At 37.6% G+C, this 20,108-nt stretch overlaps 1 protein-coding gene across 5 annotated transcripts in view; it reads right to left on the reverse strand.

Annotated features, from left to right (window-relative positions):
• Positions 1-20,108, reverse strand: part of CDKL5 (cyclin dependent kinase like 5) — a 157,814-nt gene that overhangs the window by 25,858 nt on the left and 111,848 nt on the right. For all 5 annotated transcript variants that reach the window (XM_086879979.1, XM_086879978.1, XM_086879981.1 and 2 more), the window contains 5 exons: positions 16,056-16,146; positions 11,611-11,800; positions 8,464-8,544; positions 4,015-4,175; positions 742-1,768 (listed from right to left, as the gene is read on the reverse strand). In XM_086879979.1, coding sequence (XP_086736105.1) covers positions 742-1,768; positions 4,015-4,175; positions 8,464-8,544; positions 11,611-11,800; positions 16,056-16,146 — 1,550 coding nt within the window. The remainder of the gene's footprint in view (positions 1-741; positions 1,769-4,014; positions 4,176-8,463; positions 8,545-11,610; positions 11,801-16,055; positions 16,147-20,108) is intronic.

The raw sequence follows: 20,108 nt of genomic DNA on the forward strand, positions 1-20,108 counted from the left end.
TGTTAATATAGGAATTTAAAGCTCTGAGGACAAACACAGTCATCTTTACATATCTGATGTGTAAAACATGAGATAATTCAGAAGTGTTGTGTAACAAATGTAAATCAACACCAGAACCAGCCCATCCTCTACTCTTTAATTAATGCTCACAGAAAAACAACCAGGTATCCACTGACAGGAGTCAATTTACCAGTGGCCATTACAACATGAAATCTCTAGATTACCCCAGTTACTTATACCAATCTAAAGAAATACTGCAAGCTTTGATATTTCCTTAGTAAATTAGGGGATTTCAGCAATAATGTCCTGCTATACCTGAATGAAACACTGGCTTCAAAAATTAACATTAGCATTCATAACAGAAATCCATATAGGAAAAGCTAAATAAAAACACAAATGGGAAAGATAATTAAGCAAAACGATACAGTAAAAGGGACATCAGACCATGTAACCGAGGACTAAACACAACTAATGAAATTTTAACTTCAGAGACAATTTTTCCATTCTCACATTTCACTACTTTCAGATAATGGTATTCACAGTCCATTTTTTAAAAGTACTTTGAAATGTTCAGCCCTTCAGAAAAAAAGCCCCCAAACAATATCCCCAGGCCTTACAAGACAAATAAATGAGTAACTGCAAAGAAACAAACAGAAGACAGAAAGCAGGCCACTGAGTTTTCCACACGAGTTAAAAAGAGGAAGGTAAACCTTCAAATAAGAGGCAATATTTTGGACTAACCCTATTAGAATCTTCAGTACAGTCTTCTCGTGATGAGCCAACAGACCTTGTGAGTGACTTATGCTGCACCTGTGGAGATAACAGTTGCAGGCTGTTTGCTCTGGCTGCCATCCCTTGCCCTACGCTTAAGCCACCCTCTGAGCCCTTTGACCTCACTCTGTCCCGGCTCACATACATAGAGTGTCTATGAGGGCGCTGCTGTGAAGAAAAAGGACTGGTATAACCTAGACCATAGGAAAAAGATTCATGTGGAGCAGATAGAGAGTGGGAATGGCTTCCATCCATGTGATCTGGCAGTTTTAACTCCTCCATTGTTTTGGAGTGTCTTGTTGGAGGTCTTCGGGCGTCCAGGGTACCCTCGCTGCGGTTATTCCTCGCGGATGGACTGAGCATAGTTCTGTTGTCACTGTGCCGGGGAGCACTTGGACTGGTAGGAGAGTTCAAGTCCATACAGCTGGATGGAAAATACCTACTGGTGTTTGGTTCTGCAGCTTGGGCCCTGGCCTCAGAAAGGTTGCCCACGGATTTTGAGTCTGTCAGAACTCCATGGCTCTTGGACTTTGTCCGATAGGAGGGACTCTTAGAGGACTGCGGGATGGTATCGATGTAGCTGTGGCGACTGTGCTTGTCGCCGGGCTGCAGTGTCCCAGTTTTGCTTTGAGAAGTTTCCATAAAGGAGTGCCGGTTCTGCTGAGATCTGGTGTTAGACTTCAGGTACTTTGTGCCTGAACCATCAGAACTTTTGGTGTCCACGTTAAAATCAAACTCTGTTTTTCCCTTTGGTTCCTTTGGGCTGAGAAGGTGTGGCATGTTATTATTGGCTATATCCTTGTTGCCAGATCCAGGTGTGTTGCTCGTTTTTTTTGCGTGCATTGGACTAGGTGCAGGTCCAGGAAGGTTTCCATTTAAAAAGCTTTCATTTGCTGGAAGCCCCTCTTCTCTTGGCCCGCCAGCCCCTAGTGTCTGCATATCCTTGCTGTTTGATCTGTGGTGTGACTGCAAAGCAGAACTTTTGCTGGCTTGATTTCTATATTAAAATGCATAAAGAAGCATTAGTATGCCAAATTACCTATTCATGTATTAATAACTTCAAAAAAGTACACCCATTTCAGTTACCATTTAAAACCACAAAATTTAACTGCAGTAAGACCAAATATTGCCAACTGAGGCACCAGAAACTCCACTAAAATAACAGATTTGTAAGTGTTTGTACATCATTGTTTCTGGTTATAATCTGATGGCAAACTCTGCTTTGGTTAATGATTTTGCTGACAAAAACCCTGAAGGTATCAAATCTAATCATAGAAATTCCAACATATATTGGCACATTTATGCATGCAAGCTTATACTATGTGAGTATAACACTAAGTGAAGCATTACATTATGAAAATTAACTGTATATCAGTTGAAAAAATCTTAAATACACCTGGCATATCAAAGGAAGGTAGAGCAATCAAATATGTCAGCACTGTTGAAAAACCCTGATACAATCAATGCTCCAGGCTAGCTAGTGTATTCCTGGTTTGGAGGGGGAAGGGAGAGGAAGGGAGGGGAAAAGGTTATTGTTCAGAGGGAGTGAGCCAGAGCAAGCCCTGTAACACCAAACCCAAAACCAGGTTTACCACAGGAAGACAGCTTTTTTGGAACTTGGCACTATCCCAGTTTTTGGTATATTAGCTCATTCCAAAGCTGCACCTGAAAGGCTCTGCAACCAGACTGACTCAGTGCAGAGCTACTTGGCTGTGTCCTTGACTTTCATGTCCTAGTTCTTCTGATTTTGGGATTACAGGACTGAGATGTGAATTGGTTCTGCAAATCCTGATATTTTTTTGAGCAGGATTTATTATCTCATTCTGGCATGAAACCAGTTCTGCTTCTGGACTTAGGCTGGCACTGCAAACTAGCCAAGACTGAGCAGTGCTGGAGCTGTGCTTGTTTCTCTTGATGGACCTAGCCAGGCTCTGAACAATTAACTTATTTTTGTAATAAATCTATGATGTAACTCAGATATATTACTGAGGGTTGAAGTGAGAGCTCACTGTAACTTTGGTTGATCTTTTTGTTAATTGTAATGGGATAATGCTAGCCGTTTTTATACCTAGGATTTTTGTATTAACCACTCCCAGTGATCTCATAATCTATTTCACTACAGTTTCTAAAACTTTAGCAATTTTAATGCCAATTTAAAATGTCTTTCAGTTAACAGAAAGTATATTTTTAAAAAACTTAGAGATATTAAAAACCTAGTATTTTTACTAGGAAAGCCTTTTGGACAAGTTTCCAGTGGATGTAGTTTTTTCTTTCTGATGCCACATGTCTAATAGTAAAACTTCTACTCTAAGCATCTGTAAAGGCAGCTAAAACTTTTTGGTATCTATCTTTGAAAAAGTATAGATTGGGAATCTCATCATCCCAAGTCTTAAAACAGAGGAGCAATTTTTTGAATCTCATAGGATAAGCTAAAGAAAAACACGGCCAGGATTAAAAGCCTGCATACAGAATATTAAAACATTCTGCATACTTCAGAGGGAGACCTGTATGAACACATTTATTGGAGCAATAGCATGAAGCTTTTTGTATTGAAGTATTTTATCCACCAGTGAACCTGGTTCATTGAGGTATTAAAATTAAGTGACTTCTCTCAAGCTATGTGCGTCCAGCAAAGGAGTCACTGAGCAAACATATCCTGCTTTGAGTCTGAGATCAAATAGACTAGACCTGATCGACAATTGGAACTGCAGACAAAATTCTGCTCATCTCCAATTTGGAATGTGATCAACGTGCAAAATTTTTAGAACATTTAGCTGCTAAAAATCTGTGTGAACTTTAAGCTTTTAAATATCAAAATCTTGGACAGATTTGTACATATACAGCAATGGTAGCATTCCAAAGAAAAGAGCATTCCTTTGGAATCTTGGGCATCTTCCAAGCCACAAAATTCCTATTGTTCAATAAAAAGGCTAATATTTTTTTAAGGTGGATCAGCCAATTATTTTTCCTCATCATATGCAACATTATCTTGTTAGCTTTTTTTTTAAGATGCATTCAGCCTGATGCAGAAAGTTAGCAAAAATTTCAGCTTTTGTAGCTGTAAATACTATGTCTGCCTCCTTTATTCGGTGAGGCAACGCAGAACAGCACACAACATGTCTCAGTGTGCCTAAGCTGCCAAACAGACACTTTTCTTGTAGGTGATGCTGCATGTGAGCACAGAAACAACTCACTCAGTGGCAGAGCAAACATCAGTGCTAACAGTGACAAGACTGCATTTACCTGTTGGACAAAGTGTTGCTGTCTGCATGGTAAGGTTTCCTCTTAGCTGACCGTGAAGGGGAACTTCCACAGCGATCCAACAGTCTTTGGGTTTGAAACGAAGGGTGGTTCAAACATTGTTCTGTCAAATATCTATCTGCTGGATCTAACTTCAGCAAGTTCTTTGAAAAACAAATCCCAAAGTTTAAATGTTAGTATCTATATTTATATTAGCAAAAAACCCCAAACCAACAACCCAAAAACTAAAACCAAAATCAAACCAAACCAAACAAACAAAAAATCCCCAACAAAATAAATAACATTATTGGGAGAATGTTGTAATAGCCAGAGTTTCTGGAATTAGATGTCACTGCTAGAATAATTTCATGGTGCATTAAACTACATATATAAAATAAACACATGTATGTGTTAACATGTTATACATATATAATGTTAGGTACACATATATTATAGTATGTTTAAAATACAAAGATATCTAAAACTTTTAAAATATGTTTTACATATATCTATATATGTTTTAAGTATATGTATTTTAAACATATTTTTCAGGATATACAACACTGTTTAGAATCAAAAATATTATATTTACCAATTATTAAATTGCTACAATGAAACAGGCTTTACAAACAAAACAACCATATGAGAACATTCTTATGCAAAAACAAACATTATTTTGAAGTTAGTATTTTTAAAAATACAGAAATGTAAGAGTTCTGGTTTCAGCTTAAAGGGTTCAAGTCCACCCATAGTTTCAAAAAATTCTCTAAGCTGTTTACAATGCATTTAACACTTGCCTTATAATTCTGTTAGATCAGCTGTGACTGTAAAGAAAGACACTTCCTGACATGTAGAAAATATTTAATCATGAAACTGAAAACAGGATCTTGGGTATTTTGGGAAGTTTGAAAGGTTTCTTGCAGGAGAAGAGCAATACAAAGCTTACACTGTAATATTTCAACATGCATGACTGTTAGCAAGGTTAAAAGTTTGAATGGCTATAAAGTAAAAACAAGAGCTATTTCTTAAGGGTTGCATATGTTTAAGGGAGAAGAAATCTATGTCTGTCTATGCACATGCATACACACACACACTACATCAACACCACATTCAGCCACTTGACCACAAACTGGTTTTCCCTGCACAGGATCCCTGCACTTCAAAATGGAAAAAACTCAGAGGAAACAAAACAAGTGGCAAACCAAACTCCTATGCAGTTTGGTCATACAGTATCCAGCATCTTTCTTTCTCAAGTGACAAACTGTACTAAATAATTAACAACTTATTTCACCCTTTTTTTTTCTGGTGCTCGTCACTACAGTGGCTCAAAAGGCCAAACCTGAGAAGGCCACATGTGATTCCTACACTCCCCCTCAGAAGAGAGGATGTCTAGAGGCTTCTCACAAGTGCCTGTACACAACCTTACACAGGCTGGACGACAAGCAAGGAGAACTGCAAGTCCATAGGTTACCACAAGGCTGGGGATCTGCCTGGAGTCACAGACAAGTGGGACAGGGCTCATGGCTGAGGCATGGTCACTGATGGGTACAATGGTCTCAGAAGGAAGGGATGGAGAGGGAGAGGAGTAACACTCCATATAATTGACATCCAGTGTCAGCATGGAACAACAGGTTTATCCATTGACAATCTCTACATCAGGATTAGAAGGGAAAGCAACATTTGTTATGTTATGGTGGGGGTTTGTTACCAACAATGCATTGAAGAGCATGAAGGTGATGAAGAGAAAAAACTCTCTACAACAACAACGGAAGTCTCTTGGTCACAGATCCTCATCCTCATAGCAGACTTCAGCTATCCTGACATCCAGCCTGTGTACATGTTCCAGGAGATTTTTACACTGTGTTGGTGAAAATTTCCTAGTGCAGCTGCTGGAGAGACAAATTAGCCAAGGGTAGGATTTCAATTTACTTGAGCTGCTGCTAAAGCACTGGTGAGAAATCTGATAAGAGAAGACACTCTGTGCTGTAGCAACCATGAGATGATTACAGTTAGGACTGAAAGAAGAGGTGGGAAGATAAACATCAGAGATAAGACCCAGGACTTCGGGAAAGCAAATTCCATTTTTCATAAGGAATTACTGGGCAGAATCTCCTAAAAAACTACCATAAGAGGAGAAGTATCCAAGACAGCCATTGATTTTTACAGAAAATTTATTGAGAGTTCAGGAACAAAGCATCTTATGGTATAGAAGACCAAAATCTTTTTCATAGGTTCAGGTTGGCTAAACAAGGAGTTTCCCAATGAACAAAAACACAAAACAGCAGTGTGTGAGAACCAGAGTGAAGGACAGGATACAAAGGTGGACTTTAAAAGCAGTGTATTAGCACAAAGGTTAAGCCACTTCAGAAGGCCAAAGTCCAGCTAAGGCAAGTGAAGAAATGCAAGGGTAGAAAGAAAGAGTTCTACAAGTATTCTCTTTAGTGAACAGAAGATCAGAGATAATACATGTCTGATGCTGAATGGCAGAGACAATTGATTGGCAGATGATACAAAAAAGAGAGTCTCAGTGTCTTTTTTTTCCCCAAGTCATAACATGCAAAACCAGTTCCTGACTCCCTAATGCTTGTATACCAGATGACTTGTGAAGGAGAGCGGAGGACTGGAGCAACAACAAAGCAACAAGCTCAAATTGATGCCTCTTCATTAATCTAGTCCAGAAATGCTCTCTAAATAGATCTAAATAGATATATATTAATAACTCCCTACTTCAGTTGGCACAAACTGAAGCGTGGGTTATTCAGTAATCTAGCAATCCGACCTGTGGTCCCTGGGAATGCAGATAATGAGGAGCACAGCAAGTGTGGACATGTGTCAGACTGTCCATTGTCTGCACAACAGACAGGCACACAACAAAGTATGTGCAGCATTTGCAACATGCAACTTAACCTCAATTCCCTTCTGTTCTCTCCTTGTAGGCTTCTTCTCATTGCTTAACAAGGTTCCAATTCACCAATTAAGAAATGCAGGTCAAACACAAAATATCCCTTCTACAGAATTCCTGACCTTTCTCACCTTGTAGCCAGAAACATGAACAGAAAATATGAGAAGAATGAAATTATTTGGAAACCTGTGTTCCCCTAAAACTCCTGTGCTTCATATCACAACTTAGCAACTTTTAAATCATATCAAAAGAACCTAAAAGACACTGAGATATTAAAAAAAAAAACTAGGATAAAATGAAAATAAATCCTCCCCCAGTACATGTAATGATGGTCTTAAGACTGATCTTGAAATTTCCTTTCTGCAATATATGCTATCAGATCTTGAGCTACAACTAAGTATGAAAAAAAGTTTCTGTGAATTGGAAAATAGAGGATAAAGTGTAATACCAAAACAAGTAATCATATGCACCGGAGTATATCATGTTTCAGACTCCCTGAAACCAAGATAAAAGCCATGCTGACTCTCTTCATAAGGCATGGAGATCAAAGGGATTTGAACTGGCTGTGTTGAATAAGAGTAGAACAAATTACATGGATTTCTGCTGGCTACAACTACTAAAAGCAAATAAATACCCAAGTATACCCCAAAGCATCTTTGTTTTCCAAGACAACTGGTGCAGAGGGGTTTGGGATCATACAACTCATTCAGAGTTGATTAGCCATATCCACGCTTCATGTGTGTCCCATATTGCCTTTAATTCTTAAGTGGTTCTGTGATTCTAAACCTAATTTTGGAAACTGCAACCTCTTCCTTCAGTTTACTGGGGATGAAATGATGTGAGGGTTGTACTGCAGCTTACCATGGGAATGTTTTTATAGTACAGTAGTAAGAACAACAACACGTGTTCCCTACCCAGAACAAATGGCACAAATGCATAGCACAGTGTTTTTGTGAGGAATGATTCTCCTGATTCCCCCTAAGAACTCACAGGACCATAACTTAGCTTGGTCATGTGTAACTAGCTGACTTGTTCCAAAACAGGACTGAAGAGTAACCTAACATACACACTGGGCAGAGGTGAGAGCAAGCAGATTAAGAGTTTGGATAAAGACACAAAACTCCCCTGTGTCAACTCTGTCTTTGACAACTGTCCACATCCTCACACTTACCCAACAAACAACCCAGGTTAGACCAATACTGTGGATGTATCTAAATATGATGGGTTGAGAGCTCACACTCCAGCAGTCAGAGCCTCTGCATGGATGTCAGTGTGAATGCACAGCCCTGCAAAGGATGGTGATGATGCTTTGTCTGGGCTACATAGATTCTTTATCAAATCAGTTAAAATTGAACAGACTCTCCTGGAATTTGCAAGGGATATTTTCCTAGCAAACACCAAGCCTCACTACAAACAATGGTGGAATCAAAATACCTCAAAAGGGAGTGCCCAAACCTTTCCAAGATGCATTATATTAAGCAAAAAAGGCAAAAAGTCACTTCTGTATTTTCCTACCTATTACAGACAGAAAATAAAAGACATTTTCCTACCTTCATAAGATCAAGTAATACACCACTTAAAATTCCCAAGTATCTTCTCTCTAAAGACTGTGGATGATTGACTGCTGGAAACTGTAAAAAATACACTGTAAATACACTGATCACTTAAAGAAGGCAATACATGAATACAATGTTTCAAAATTAGAAACTAGTGAATCAAGGCAAGTAATTAATGGGAATCATAAGCACTGAAAAAGTTAGTGGTTTTTGAAAACCATAAAATACTATAGTGAAACAAGTAACTCTTGATGTGTGGTAAGCATCTAGTCAAATCAAGTCAACCAAAATATTATTGATTATTAGGGCAGCCAAGAAACCACTCTCAAGTGAGAAATAATCAACTTAATTTTTTTTTATGGCATTATGATTGACAGGAAGTTTAGAACAGATTCAGAACTAACATAAGTAACATATTTATAACAAAAAAGGTTAAAAATAGCCAGAGAGAATTTGAGAGTACAAATACAGTACTAATTAAATACTAAACATCCACAAATAATTCCTAAGTGTTTTTAGTGAAAAAAGGCAAAAGTTCAAAGGTTGAAGTTTCAGGGTTACTGCTGGTAACAGCAGCATGATTATGCTGCTGGCAGCACCATAAGAAGCAGTGCACACTGCTGGGGACATCCATTAGTTGTACTAATATTACTTTTCATAAATTACATCATGTGAACTTTGAAGAAAAATGGAAGAACATTAGTTTAAATGTTTTTATTCTTAAATAGTATCTTGATTTTTCTTTTGACTTTGCTTTGTTTTGAAGTGGTTTACTAATAACTGAGAATTTTTTAAAGTCCACGTCTGCTATATTGATTTTAAACAGTAACTTAAGTAAACCAAGGCTTCCATGCTTCCTCCAATTTGAACATAAACAAAATTGTAAAATGTCCGTGTCTTCCTGTAGAGTGACATTCATAAAGAAGCTTTTATATCTAGTATGATCAGGGAAACAGGAAAATGTGCTGAAGCTGTGCAAAGCACCAGGGACTTTTTACTGTAATTGTTCAGATTCTTCATGTAACTTATTGATAGAAAAAATATTTATAGCCCTACATTGCCAGTCACACTTTTCTTTAAAGTCATGAGCCTATAGGGAATTTCTGATCCCATTTTATTTTACTTCCTTATGTCTTCAACATACCCTGGATGTTTTACTCCTCAAAAGAATTGAAGAGAGATCACTAAATATTCCCTAAACCTCAGGTGCTAGGAGAAGTGTGTTATATACATATATATGGAGGATATGAGTAGAAAGAAAAGACAAAGTTTGTAAATGTGCATTTGGATCCATACTGGAGTGTTTGAAGAGAATTTTTTTAATCCTGTTTTACAATATGGTAGTATTCACTTAGGGTAACGTAGAAATTCATGAAGTCTAAGCGTATTGATAAAAATTTCCAAATCATGGGCTAGTTCCTATCTTGAGAATATCCAGCACCAAATTCAGCCTGTAAGTAATAATTGGCTTGATAACAGCATACCTACTATCTGCTCTGCAACAGAAAATCTTTCACTATTAAGCACTATGCCACATTCAGAAAAAATCTACTTTTAAGGTTGTCTGATAGCACAGAGTAAGTTTTTCCCATGAATTAACTAATGAATGTCGTATTTCAAAAAAATATTTTTTGTAGTATTTTTTTATGTTTAAGCCATTGTCCAGGCTTTACTTCAGTTCTAAAAAATACTCTCTATGAGGAGCCATATGGCCCTGTCCACATCAACAGCATCCTGACTTTACAGACAGGACTAAGAAGGCAGGAACACGTCTGAGGCCAAGCAATAAACCACTGATCCGGGATGAGAACTCATAACTCTGAACCTTGTGCTAATCACATTAGGTCCGTGCTGTCTTCCTGAATTACTGTATTTCAAAGCTACAAAACAAAGATACTTCATCCTCATCTTAAGACATCACAGAGCATTTATCCAAAGAAGATTACACTGCACAACCAGAAATGCTGTAAAATAACATTGAAGAGGTAGTAATTTACGTTGCTTACTATTTTTAAAGCAAATTTTAGTTTCTCATACAAAAACCTCATCCAGCCTGCTGTTTGAAACAGGGTGAAATACAAATAGGACCTTGCTTGTCTAATAGTTTTCTTTAAACCCTCCACTTTTGAAGGGTCTACAAACTTCAGCGAAAACTCTTCAGAATTAGTTATCCTTATACCTAAAATAATTACCTTAAAACCTTAATCCAACTTTTTTCTTATCATTGTCAGCTAAACCAAATTTATGGCAACTCTGAACATGTTTTAACAGAACTGCATCCCCACTAATTCCCTTTCACATTCTCACATTTTCTCTTTCTCAGAGTAAAACTCAGATCTTGATTCTTTAGCACAGCTCAGGTCTCCTAAAACCTTCGGATGTCACCTTATATGATTTACGCTAATGATTTCAGAATATTATCAAGATCATAAACTCACCTTTCTAAGCAACATTCATCAATAAAGAAAGGACAACCAAAACTGAATTACAAGGAAACATGAGTACAATCACTGACCAGGTATTGTTAAAAGTAACAGAACTATTATTTGTTAATTCTGGTATTTTGTCATATTGCATATGCCAGCCTGCGTAGATCTTCACTAATGAGTCTCTGTCATCGTATCATACTGAGAAACCCTTGAAAAGAACAATGCTGTCAGTAGGAAGAGCTTTTTTACTTAGGAGACTTACATAAACTCCCCAGGAAGTCAAAAGGCAGAAAGCTCTTCTTCCGTGATAGTAGCATCTATAGCTCAGATTTTCCCAACAAATTAACTTGAAGACAGCAGTCCTGAATTGTCCACAACCTGACCTTACAAACATTTGCCACTAAACTTTACAGTGCAAACCTGGCAGGGCAATGTTAGATTGGGTATAAGAGGTAAATTGCATGCCAAAAATATCAAAGAAATGAAAGAAAATCTTTAAACAACTTTTAACAAGAAAACAAATGTATTTATAATACTTCTGGTGTAATCAGAATTTTACTTTGACTTATGAGTGCCTTACATTCTATACATCCTATACTTAGTCAGAAACGTAGGCAGAGGATAATGCACAACGTAAATGAAAAGAACCTTTGCAGCACTTCATGCAAATAAATAAGAAAAATAAGAAGAAAAGAACAAAGCTTTCTCTTACCCGCAAGCCATGGAAGCGTGGGTTGCTGTAGAAGAGCTTCATCTGCTCGGCTGGCAGTGGGCCTAGCACCTTCTGAATGGTGAAGAGCTGGTCAATCTCACTCTCGCCAGGGAACAGGGGCTGCCCGTCGCTCAGCTCCCCCAGGATACAGCCTACAGACCACATATCCACAGCCTTCCCATAAGGGGCTCTGTCAAGTGAAAATAAAATGTTTGTCACCCACTGCCACTGCCTTCTTACTCAGCTGCTTCAATTTACTGGCCACATTTCCCATGGCACACTTCCTCATAACACAGAAAAATAAACTTTGTTATTAAGCAAACTACCTCAAAAACCAAACCCTCTGTTTCTGCCCTAGATTTTCCTGATGGACCTATCACTGCTTGAAAAGGAAGGACAGGAATTCTCAAATGCCCCCAGGGACCTTGTTTTTTTTTGAAAAATCTTACATTCAAGAATAATCTTTTTGACTGCAAAGCATTCTCCACTCACAGTTAAACTACCACGAACTTCCCTTCTCTCTAGAGCTCATGCCTACATTCTGTTCCTGCATTGCATTTCTTGTTTGATTGTGCTTAACAGGTGGATGGGCATATTGGGTCTGGCCACTGGAAAAACAGAAATTCCAAGAAATCTTTATTTCAGCATTTATACACAAAAATTTTAATTACTAAGAAAACGGATTCCTTTACTAAGGAATTACTAAGAAAAGTATTCCTAAGAAAAAACAAGTGAGGAAGCAATGAAAGCATCATAAAGTAATTCCTTTTTGGGACCAAAACCACTGATTGGGGATTGGGGAGAAGTCTTTTTTATACATCCAAATTCTTGCTTGTTGAATTAGTACAGAAAATTTATAAACACCCATATTATTCTAATAATATCTTTCCAATGTTTAGGTTTTGAACAGAATAACAGAGAATTCTTTTCATGTCAAAAAAACAGCATATAAAAATAATAAAGACTGTAACAAAGACTGAACTGAAAACATATTATACTGAGTCTCTTCTTATTGAAACTTGTAATCCAGTAACTCAAACTCTGTTTCAAGAGATTTAAGTTACAGTTAGCTTGCCTTTTTCTGGAATAAGACAGCATTAAGAGTTACAGGCGACAAATCCTATCCTAAATGTCTCCTTCACTCCTTCCTTATGCTGCTGTTAATGATGTTTAGAGAAAGAACATCCTCAAACTAAGAAAATAAAATGTTTGACTCTTCCCTATTGGTTACTCATGATGATTTACTTCACTTGTGGGGAGGCCACTTGGCCAGAAGAACAAGTAAACCCTTATGGTGATTTGGCTAGGTGAAGGTGAGAAAGCATTTCTAGCTGGACAAAAGCCCGAGTGAAACCACAGGCTCACTGAGCTAACTGCTGCAGGACTCTGTGGTAGCTGGGAAAGATGAAGTAGGGCACCAAAACTTCAGGAACCACTTGCCTTAGAAAATGTGCCATGAGACACTGTAGTCCTCTCACAACCATCACAAAATCAAAAGTTTGCCCCACTGGAAGAGATTGCTGACAAGGAACCAGAAGCAAAGTTGACCATGTCACAATTCCTCAAGTACCATTACTACTCAGTGGGGTTCATAATTTGCTTACTAATCCTGCACAGTGGCTCCCTGTGGATTTGCTGAAAGCCTTTCTAGGATGCTGATTTTTGACCTTCCTAGGATGCTGCTAGTCCAACCCACCTATTAGGTCAGAAGGACAAGGCCTAGTTCATTTCACAGTGCTCAAAAAAAATAACAACACAGGCAAGAATGGACTCCAAAGCCAAGGTTTTTCTCTTAAAATATTCTGTGCCTCTGCTGGGAAACGGAGGGTCTGTAGGCAAAACAGTAAGAGTGGTGGTAAAAATCCTACCCTTTTATTATGACAAAAATCCAAATACATCTTTGTTTGCAACTCCTTTAATACACAGTTTTCTCCACTAAAATATGAAATGGGGAAAAGGCTGCTGTAGACTGGGGTGCTGTAGAATAAACTAGGGTTACAACTGAGGGATGGGCTAAAACTCCTTTGAGGCATGGACCATTTCCTTGTTCTCAAGCATAAAGGAAGCTGAACTACAGCTAAGAACTTTTTCATTATTTATTCTGTAGTCAAACAGAAACAAATCCAAAAGTTGCAGCACAAACTGCAACGTTGTTGTTTGAAAAGGCAAACTCCAGACTTCTTTTCTGCTGATTGACAGGATCAGTCTCACCAGATCACAGCAGACAAAAAAATGCAAGTGACATGGCTGGACAGATGAAATAACTCCTATAGGACATTTAGACCATACCTCAGAAGCACTACAGTCTATGCCTACACATACTAGATTCTCCAAAACATATTTCCATCTAGTAATTTAGCATGCTTTAAAATCTACTGGCTTTCAGCAATATTTTGTCATCAAAGGGTACAGAGTACTCCACTAACAGCAGTTACCTGAGGCTTTCAAAGTGAGTAGATTTTAGATGTTCTGTGAATAATTAGGGAGCAATTTCCTTCCTTTCCTGAAATTTAAGTCTTGAATGTTATCACTAAACAAAAACCTCTCCGGGACACATTTTAGAAATTGAAAAAGTAAAACTGTATTTGTTAAATTGAATGTATTTAATAAGCCTGTGAAGACTTTTGAATATTAGATGCTTATAAAAATTTGGTAAATGCAAGGAAAATGGAATGGGAAAGATGAATGCCTGGGAAACAGAACAGGATTGCCAAGAAACAGGCATCACTTTGCCAGAAAAACTTGGTTTTAAAAACATACACCAGCACAATTGAAACATTAAATACAAAAATCCCCTCCCTATCTCTACAAGTTAATCAAACAGATTTAAACAACTAGAAACAGATATAATTCCTGCTAAATTTCCTCTGCCAACAAAACAGTCTCAAAAATTGCAGGTCAGACTAATACTATGTCTGTCAAGCTTTTCATGTCTTTCTTCCTAAATCCTCATTACTACTAGAGACCAAAAAAATTTGTTTGTTTCCAAAAGGTCACAATTGATGCTATTTTTCCAAGTCTTTTTTTTTTATACTTATATATGCACACACACTTCACAGGAAGCTTTATTGTTTTCTCCAAAACATGAAAAATTGAGCCTTGAGTTTTTTAATGTCAACTTTAAGATACAATTATGCACATAAGAAAACAAGAGCCAACAAATTTAATTAACGTTAGCACAGCTCTGGGAATACTGGGACGACTTTATTGACAGAATAATTACTACTCAATTATTTACCTGTTCAAAAAATATCTAGTTCAGTGTTAATCAAAGGTTCCAACAAAAACTTGTTTCCCAGGAGCACTTAACATGGTGTTTAAAGACTCTTAGGAGTGACCAGAATTATTTTGATCCATCCTATGGCTAATAGTTCCTTATTTTAAGAATATGTATATATAAATTCACATGCACTGTACATTGGAATTGTATTCTATGAGAGCATTCATGTAGTTTAGATCAATGCTCTGTTTAACTTGACTGTAATGGGAAGATCACATATCATAGACCTCTACTTTTCTTTTCCTCTTCCTTTGCCCTTTTGGGTCCTATGAATGTGTTCATTTAGCATCTCAAAATCTGGTTTACCTTGTGAGGTAGTAAAATGCTCATTTTACAGATGAATAAAGGAGTAAAACTAAACTTTCTGGCTGAGGCTACTCATGTTACTAATACTTTTGCAGTCAGTGCAATGCTAGCCTCTCAGTGCTTTATTAAAATGATTTATACAGCCTCCTTCAATAAATTATTCCTATCTAATAAAAACCTAGCACCATCCCTTTTGAATGACTTCAGCAGTGCTGGCAAATGGTAACTACAAATGAAAATCAAAGCACAGAATCATAGAAAGTTTTGGGTTGAAAGGGACCTTTGAAGATCATCTCATTCCAATTCCCCTCACCTGAGCAAGGACACCTTCCCCGAGATCAGAATGCTCAGGGCTCCAACCAGCCTGGTCTTGACACTGCCAGGGATGGGGCATACACAGCTTCTTTGGGCAACCTGTTCCATAGCTTCCCCACCTCTAAGCAAAAAATTTCTTCCTAATACACTTCTGACTCAAAAGATGAAGTCAACTTTGAATGTTGCATTGTGAAAGCTGTCCTGCCATTACTATGTGATGTCCCTACAGGGCTGATGGAACATTCCGGGCTACCATGGAAACCTTTTCTGAAAGAACTGGGGATGGGGGTGCAGGAGCTGGAAGTACATCTGTTATAATCCAGCCTAATATTTTAATCAGTTAAACACTGCTCAGCTCAAGACAGGTCAATATGTAAATGATTCATACTGACTTACTGGAAATGAACAAAAATTAATGAAAATCTGGATGCCTTTTGAAATCTTGCTTTTAAATCAAACAGCTCTCCACAAACTTACAAAAGGTGCTGAAAAACTGTCTGGAATCAGTAAAGCTTTATTACAGCAGTTCTCAAACTGTACTTACCCAAGCAAGAGTTCAGGTGAGCGGTACCATCTGGTAGCCACGTATTCTGTATAGTTAGCATTGCTTCCTTCAGAGAGATTACGAGCAAAGCCTGTCAGAGAAACAGTGTGAAAGATTATATCCCATTTTAAAAACAGTATGTGTATCACCACTGATTTTGGCAGTAAGAGGTCATGTTTATTTATATAGAAGCAAACTGTTTACAGCCCCTGCTGCAGAATGATGTCTCCAACAACTGTTTGTCTACTGAAATCCAAGCTTTTATTGATGCAACAGTGAAACTCAGCATGTCTGCTTTAATGACTCCCTTACTCATGTACTCTCCTCACAAGTCAGTGGGGGTTTGCTATTACTCTCTATGTTATTATGTAATCAAAACAGACTGATAAAAGTTAACTGTCAGTATGCCATGTCAGCTATTGAAGCACTACACTAAATTTCACTGAAGTGCTGTTTGCAGAAGAAGATTCATAAAGAAATTCTAGAAACTTTACACACACATGTGTACTAGACTCTTCTGGTCATTGATCCTAACGACCACAGTCTTCAATTTTTTAGACTGGTCAAAAAGCTATGTATTATTTTCATCCAAGGACACTCCCTCCCAGGCTTGGCAAGGAAAATGGTCATCTCCTAAAAATTATAAAATGCAGAAGTCTAGGAAAATCAGCAAACCTGTTTATATCTGCACTTGGCTCACTCCACATGTTTGTGCTGCTTTAGCACCACAGTCACAACAAGGTTCTTCATGAATTAGGACCAGAAAGCATGTCCAAATTAACTTTTTTATCCACATCATTTTGTTAAGAATAAAACAAAAAATTTTAAAATGTTTACTGATTTGCAATTGTACCAAAACTTCTGTGCTGTCCTAAGGCATAACAATTATGAACACTGGATAAGAGATGAGTGCATATACTGGAAAATCCATTTGTAGGAATAATTTGAACTTTTATTTTCATTCTCCTCCATTCATTAAAAGTCAGCCAAGCACCACAATAATGTTACTGGATTTTTCATGCAGCAGTACTCTAGGACATATGTTGGCACTATTTTCAAAAAGTATCAAGTCTTACTATTTTCAAATAAATAATTAACAATGAAGTGAGACAGGACAGACATGTCTCAGGAGCAAGACTCCACTAAAGCTCAGACAAATTTTTGGGACTGAAATGCAGAAGCAGCATTTCCAAAATGCTTTCTTATTGAGATGTGGCATTAAAATATAGTTCAAAATTCCCTTCAGTGAAATCACTATAAGTCTTTCCATTACTGCATGAACAATGAAGAAATAGTAAAAATTCCAAAGTGTTGCAGAAGAATGAGTCATAACTTTATTTCCTGAATCAATAAATGCTACTTAAATGCAACAGATATTTTTCTTTACATCTGAGCTCCTTTTGCAGAAGCTGCCAAAATTGTCTTTCCCATTACACTATGTTTCGTAAAGTTGTAAATTTAAAAAACTTCAAAATTTATTTTACTATTCTGAAAGTATAAGGCTTAGTGTGAAAAAGCCCAGTTCTACTTACACTTGTGGAATACGAATTTACTACAAGCTGAAGTAAAAATTTGGATGCAGATCATTACTACTATTGTGATTATTATTATTATTATTAGACTAGTGATCATAGAAAACAATTATAAATTTGTTAATGACATAGGTTTCAGCTGTTACTTTTTGCAAGATACCTCTAACTTCAAGTGTTAGCAAACTAAAATTTGGGATGAGTATGATGAAGAATGGGTATTTCAGAGCTTTCTGAACATAAGAATTCATATCTGTTCCCATAAGTCTAATGAGCATTACTGGTGCTGCTGCAGAAAAGCTGGAATTTTTTATTTTTTTTTCCTTCTAACATGGGGATTGAGTGAATTTTGAAATATTACTATATTTAGAACTGCTTAGGCAGCCCCATTTCTGTTTCAAATTGCGAGCTATCTGATTAATCTTGGCAGTGGAAAATCTTTCATTCATGTGTTTGAAGAACAGGGGGAAGATAATCAAGAGCTACACCAAAGAAATGGGAGAGTGAAAATGTGGGAAACCCCAGACTGAAAGGGGAAGGGGAAGAAAGGAAAGAAGTCACATAATAGAAGTAAACATGTGCTGATGTAACACATGAGCCTGGCAGCACATGAGCTCCTGTGCATCAGAAGAATCAACAGGGCAAAGTTTCATTCTCCTCCCTCCAGGCCAGTCTATCAGAACCTGGTCACAAACAACCAACTAATGTAGCCTGAAAAATCAATCCCTAACTTTACAGGCCAGGTGCAGCATGGATTTGATGTAGCAAGACAGAAAGCAAAGTTATCACCACGGGCTTCAGTGTCACCTTTACACTGCTGGGTGATGCATTTTATAGATCCAATATTGCTCTGACACTATGACACCACACAGAAGGATGGTGGACAGAACTAACAGCTCAGGAAGGTATGTCTTTCTAAGGGAGCAATTATTTTTGGTTATGATGGAGTTTGCTTATTGTTCCTTCTTCCAAATTGTGCTGAGGTATCAGGAATATAGAAACAAGAGAAGGAAACTAGGGAGAAGATGAGACAAACTCTAAACAGTGAATAAGAACAGATTAGAATAGGAGGAGGTTTAGAAACAGGAAGAGGTTTAGGTGAGAGCAACTATGAAAACAATAGAATTTGCAAGGCATCATGCTGCAGAAAGAAACAAGCAAAATCAGAAATTTCAGGAAAGGACTTTAAACAACTCAGAACATGGTAGGAGAGATGTCAAGGAAAAAGATTTAAGATAACAAAGGAGGAGGTTGTCAGTTTCTTACAGAGAAACAGGGCACAGTTAAGTTAGACATAAGGTAAAGCATTCTAATCTTAATGTCATGTAACACTAGGGAACCTCTATTATTCAGAATTTTAAGAATATACTAAGCAAACACCTGTCAAGAATGACACAGACATTCTTAATCCTTTCTTTGAGTAGGTGGAAAAACTAGAGGATTTCTTGAGGTCTTTTCCAGTCCCATGTTTCACAATTTCTATGCTTACACACGATACAGAAATAAAGAGGTTGCTAAAACAAGCAATTTTGAAGGCCTGGTGTTGAAACAGCAAACACACTAGACAGAAAACCAAATTATTTCCAACAGATGCATCTGCTGTGAGCAGCACTTTGTACTGTTCTCTTTTTCCACTTCTATTGGCAGAAATGACACCCACACAACATGTGTCCAGGCATGCACAACAACCAATCTCAATTCTATTTAGCACGGTATGTACAGAACACATGCCACAAGGATTATGAAGAATTATCTCATTAAAAATTTATGAACTATTCTGTTCAAACTGGTTTTGTCCACTGGGCTATTGGAAATGGATGCATTTTATTTGTATTTGTAATCACATGACATTGTATGTGGCAAGTACCTGTGTTCCAAAACATGAATTAAGTAAAGTCGTCAGACAGCATATGTTAAGTCATGCTACAAGGCAAATTCTATATTCTAATCTCTGCATGTCCAGTGAACACTTGTGGTTAACACCATTCTGACATGTATTTTACAAGAACAGCTTAAGCTATTAGCAATTATGTCAATTAGCAATAACATCAAAAAATTAAAGCTGATTCCATCTTACAAGGGTTGCTCAGAATTTTAAATTCAACTAAAAATGAAACGCAAATTAAAATTAAATCTAACCCACAGGAACATTAAGAACTACAGAAATACAGTTTCCCTTCCTTGATATTATGCTGATCACTCTGAGTGCACTGTGACTGCACATCTTTTCCAACAGTAGAAAGAGAACATGGCTGGAGCACACAGCAAGCCAACAGACCACACAGAACACCACTGCTGGCAGAATTCACATCATCTCTATCTGGTGCAAAAACTGATGTCCAAAACATGACCGTGCCTTTTGTCTGGCTCTTTATTTTTCTGCAGTTCTGCTGCACAGAGGATGTTGACAGAAGTTCACATGCAAAGATCTGTCACCTGATGTCATGAGACAACTCCAATGACATTTTTTTCGAGCAGGGACATCCCTCACCCAGAGAAAAGGACGGAGGGAAGGAGGGAGGGA

The sequence above is a fragment of the Cyanistes caeruleus genome, chromosome 3 (assembly GCF_971803275.1).
Source record: "Cyanistes caeruleus chromosome 3, bCyaCae1.hap1.1, whole genome shotgun sequence".
NCBI lineage: Eukaryota > Metazoa > Chordata > Aves > Passeriformes > Paridae > Cyanistes > Cyanistes caeruleus.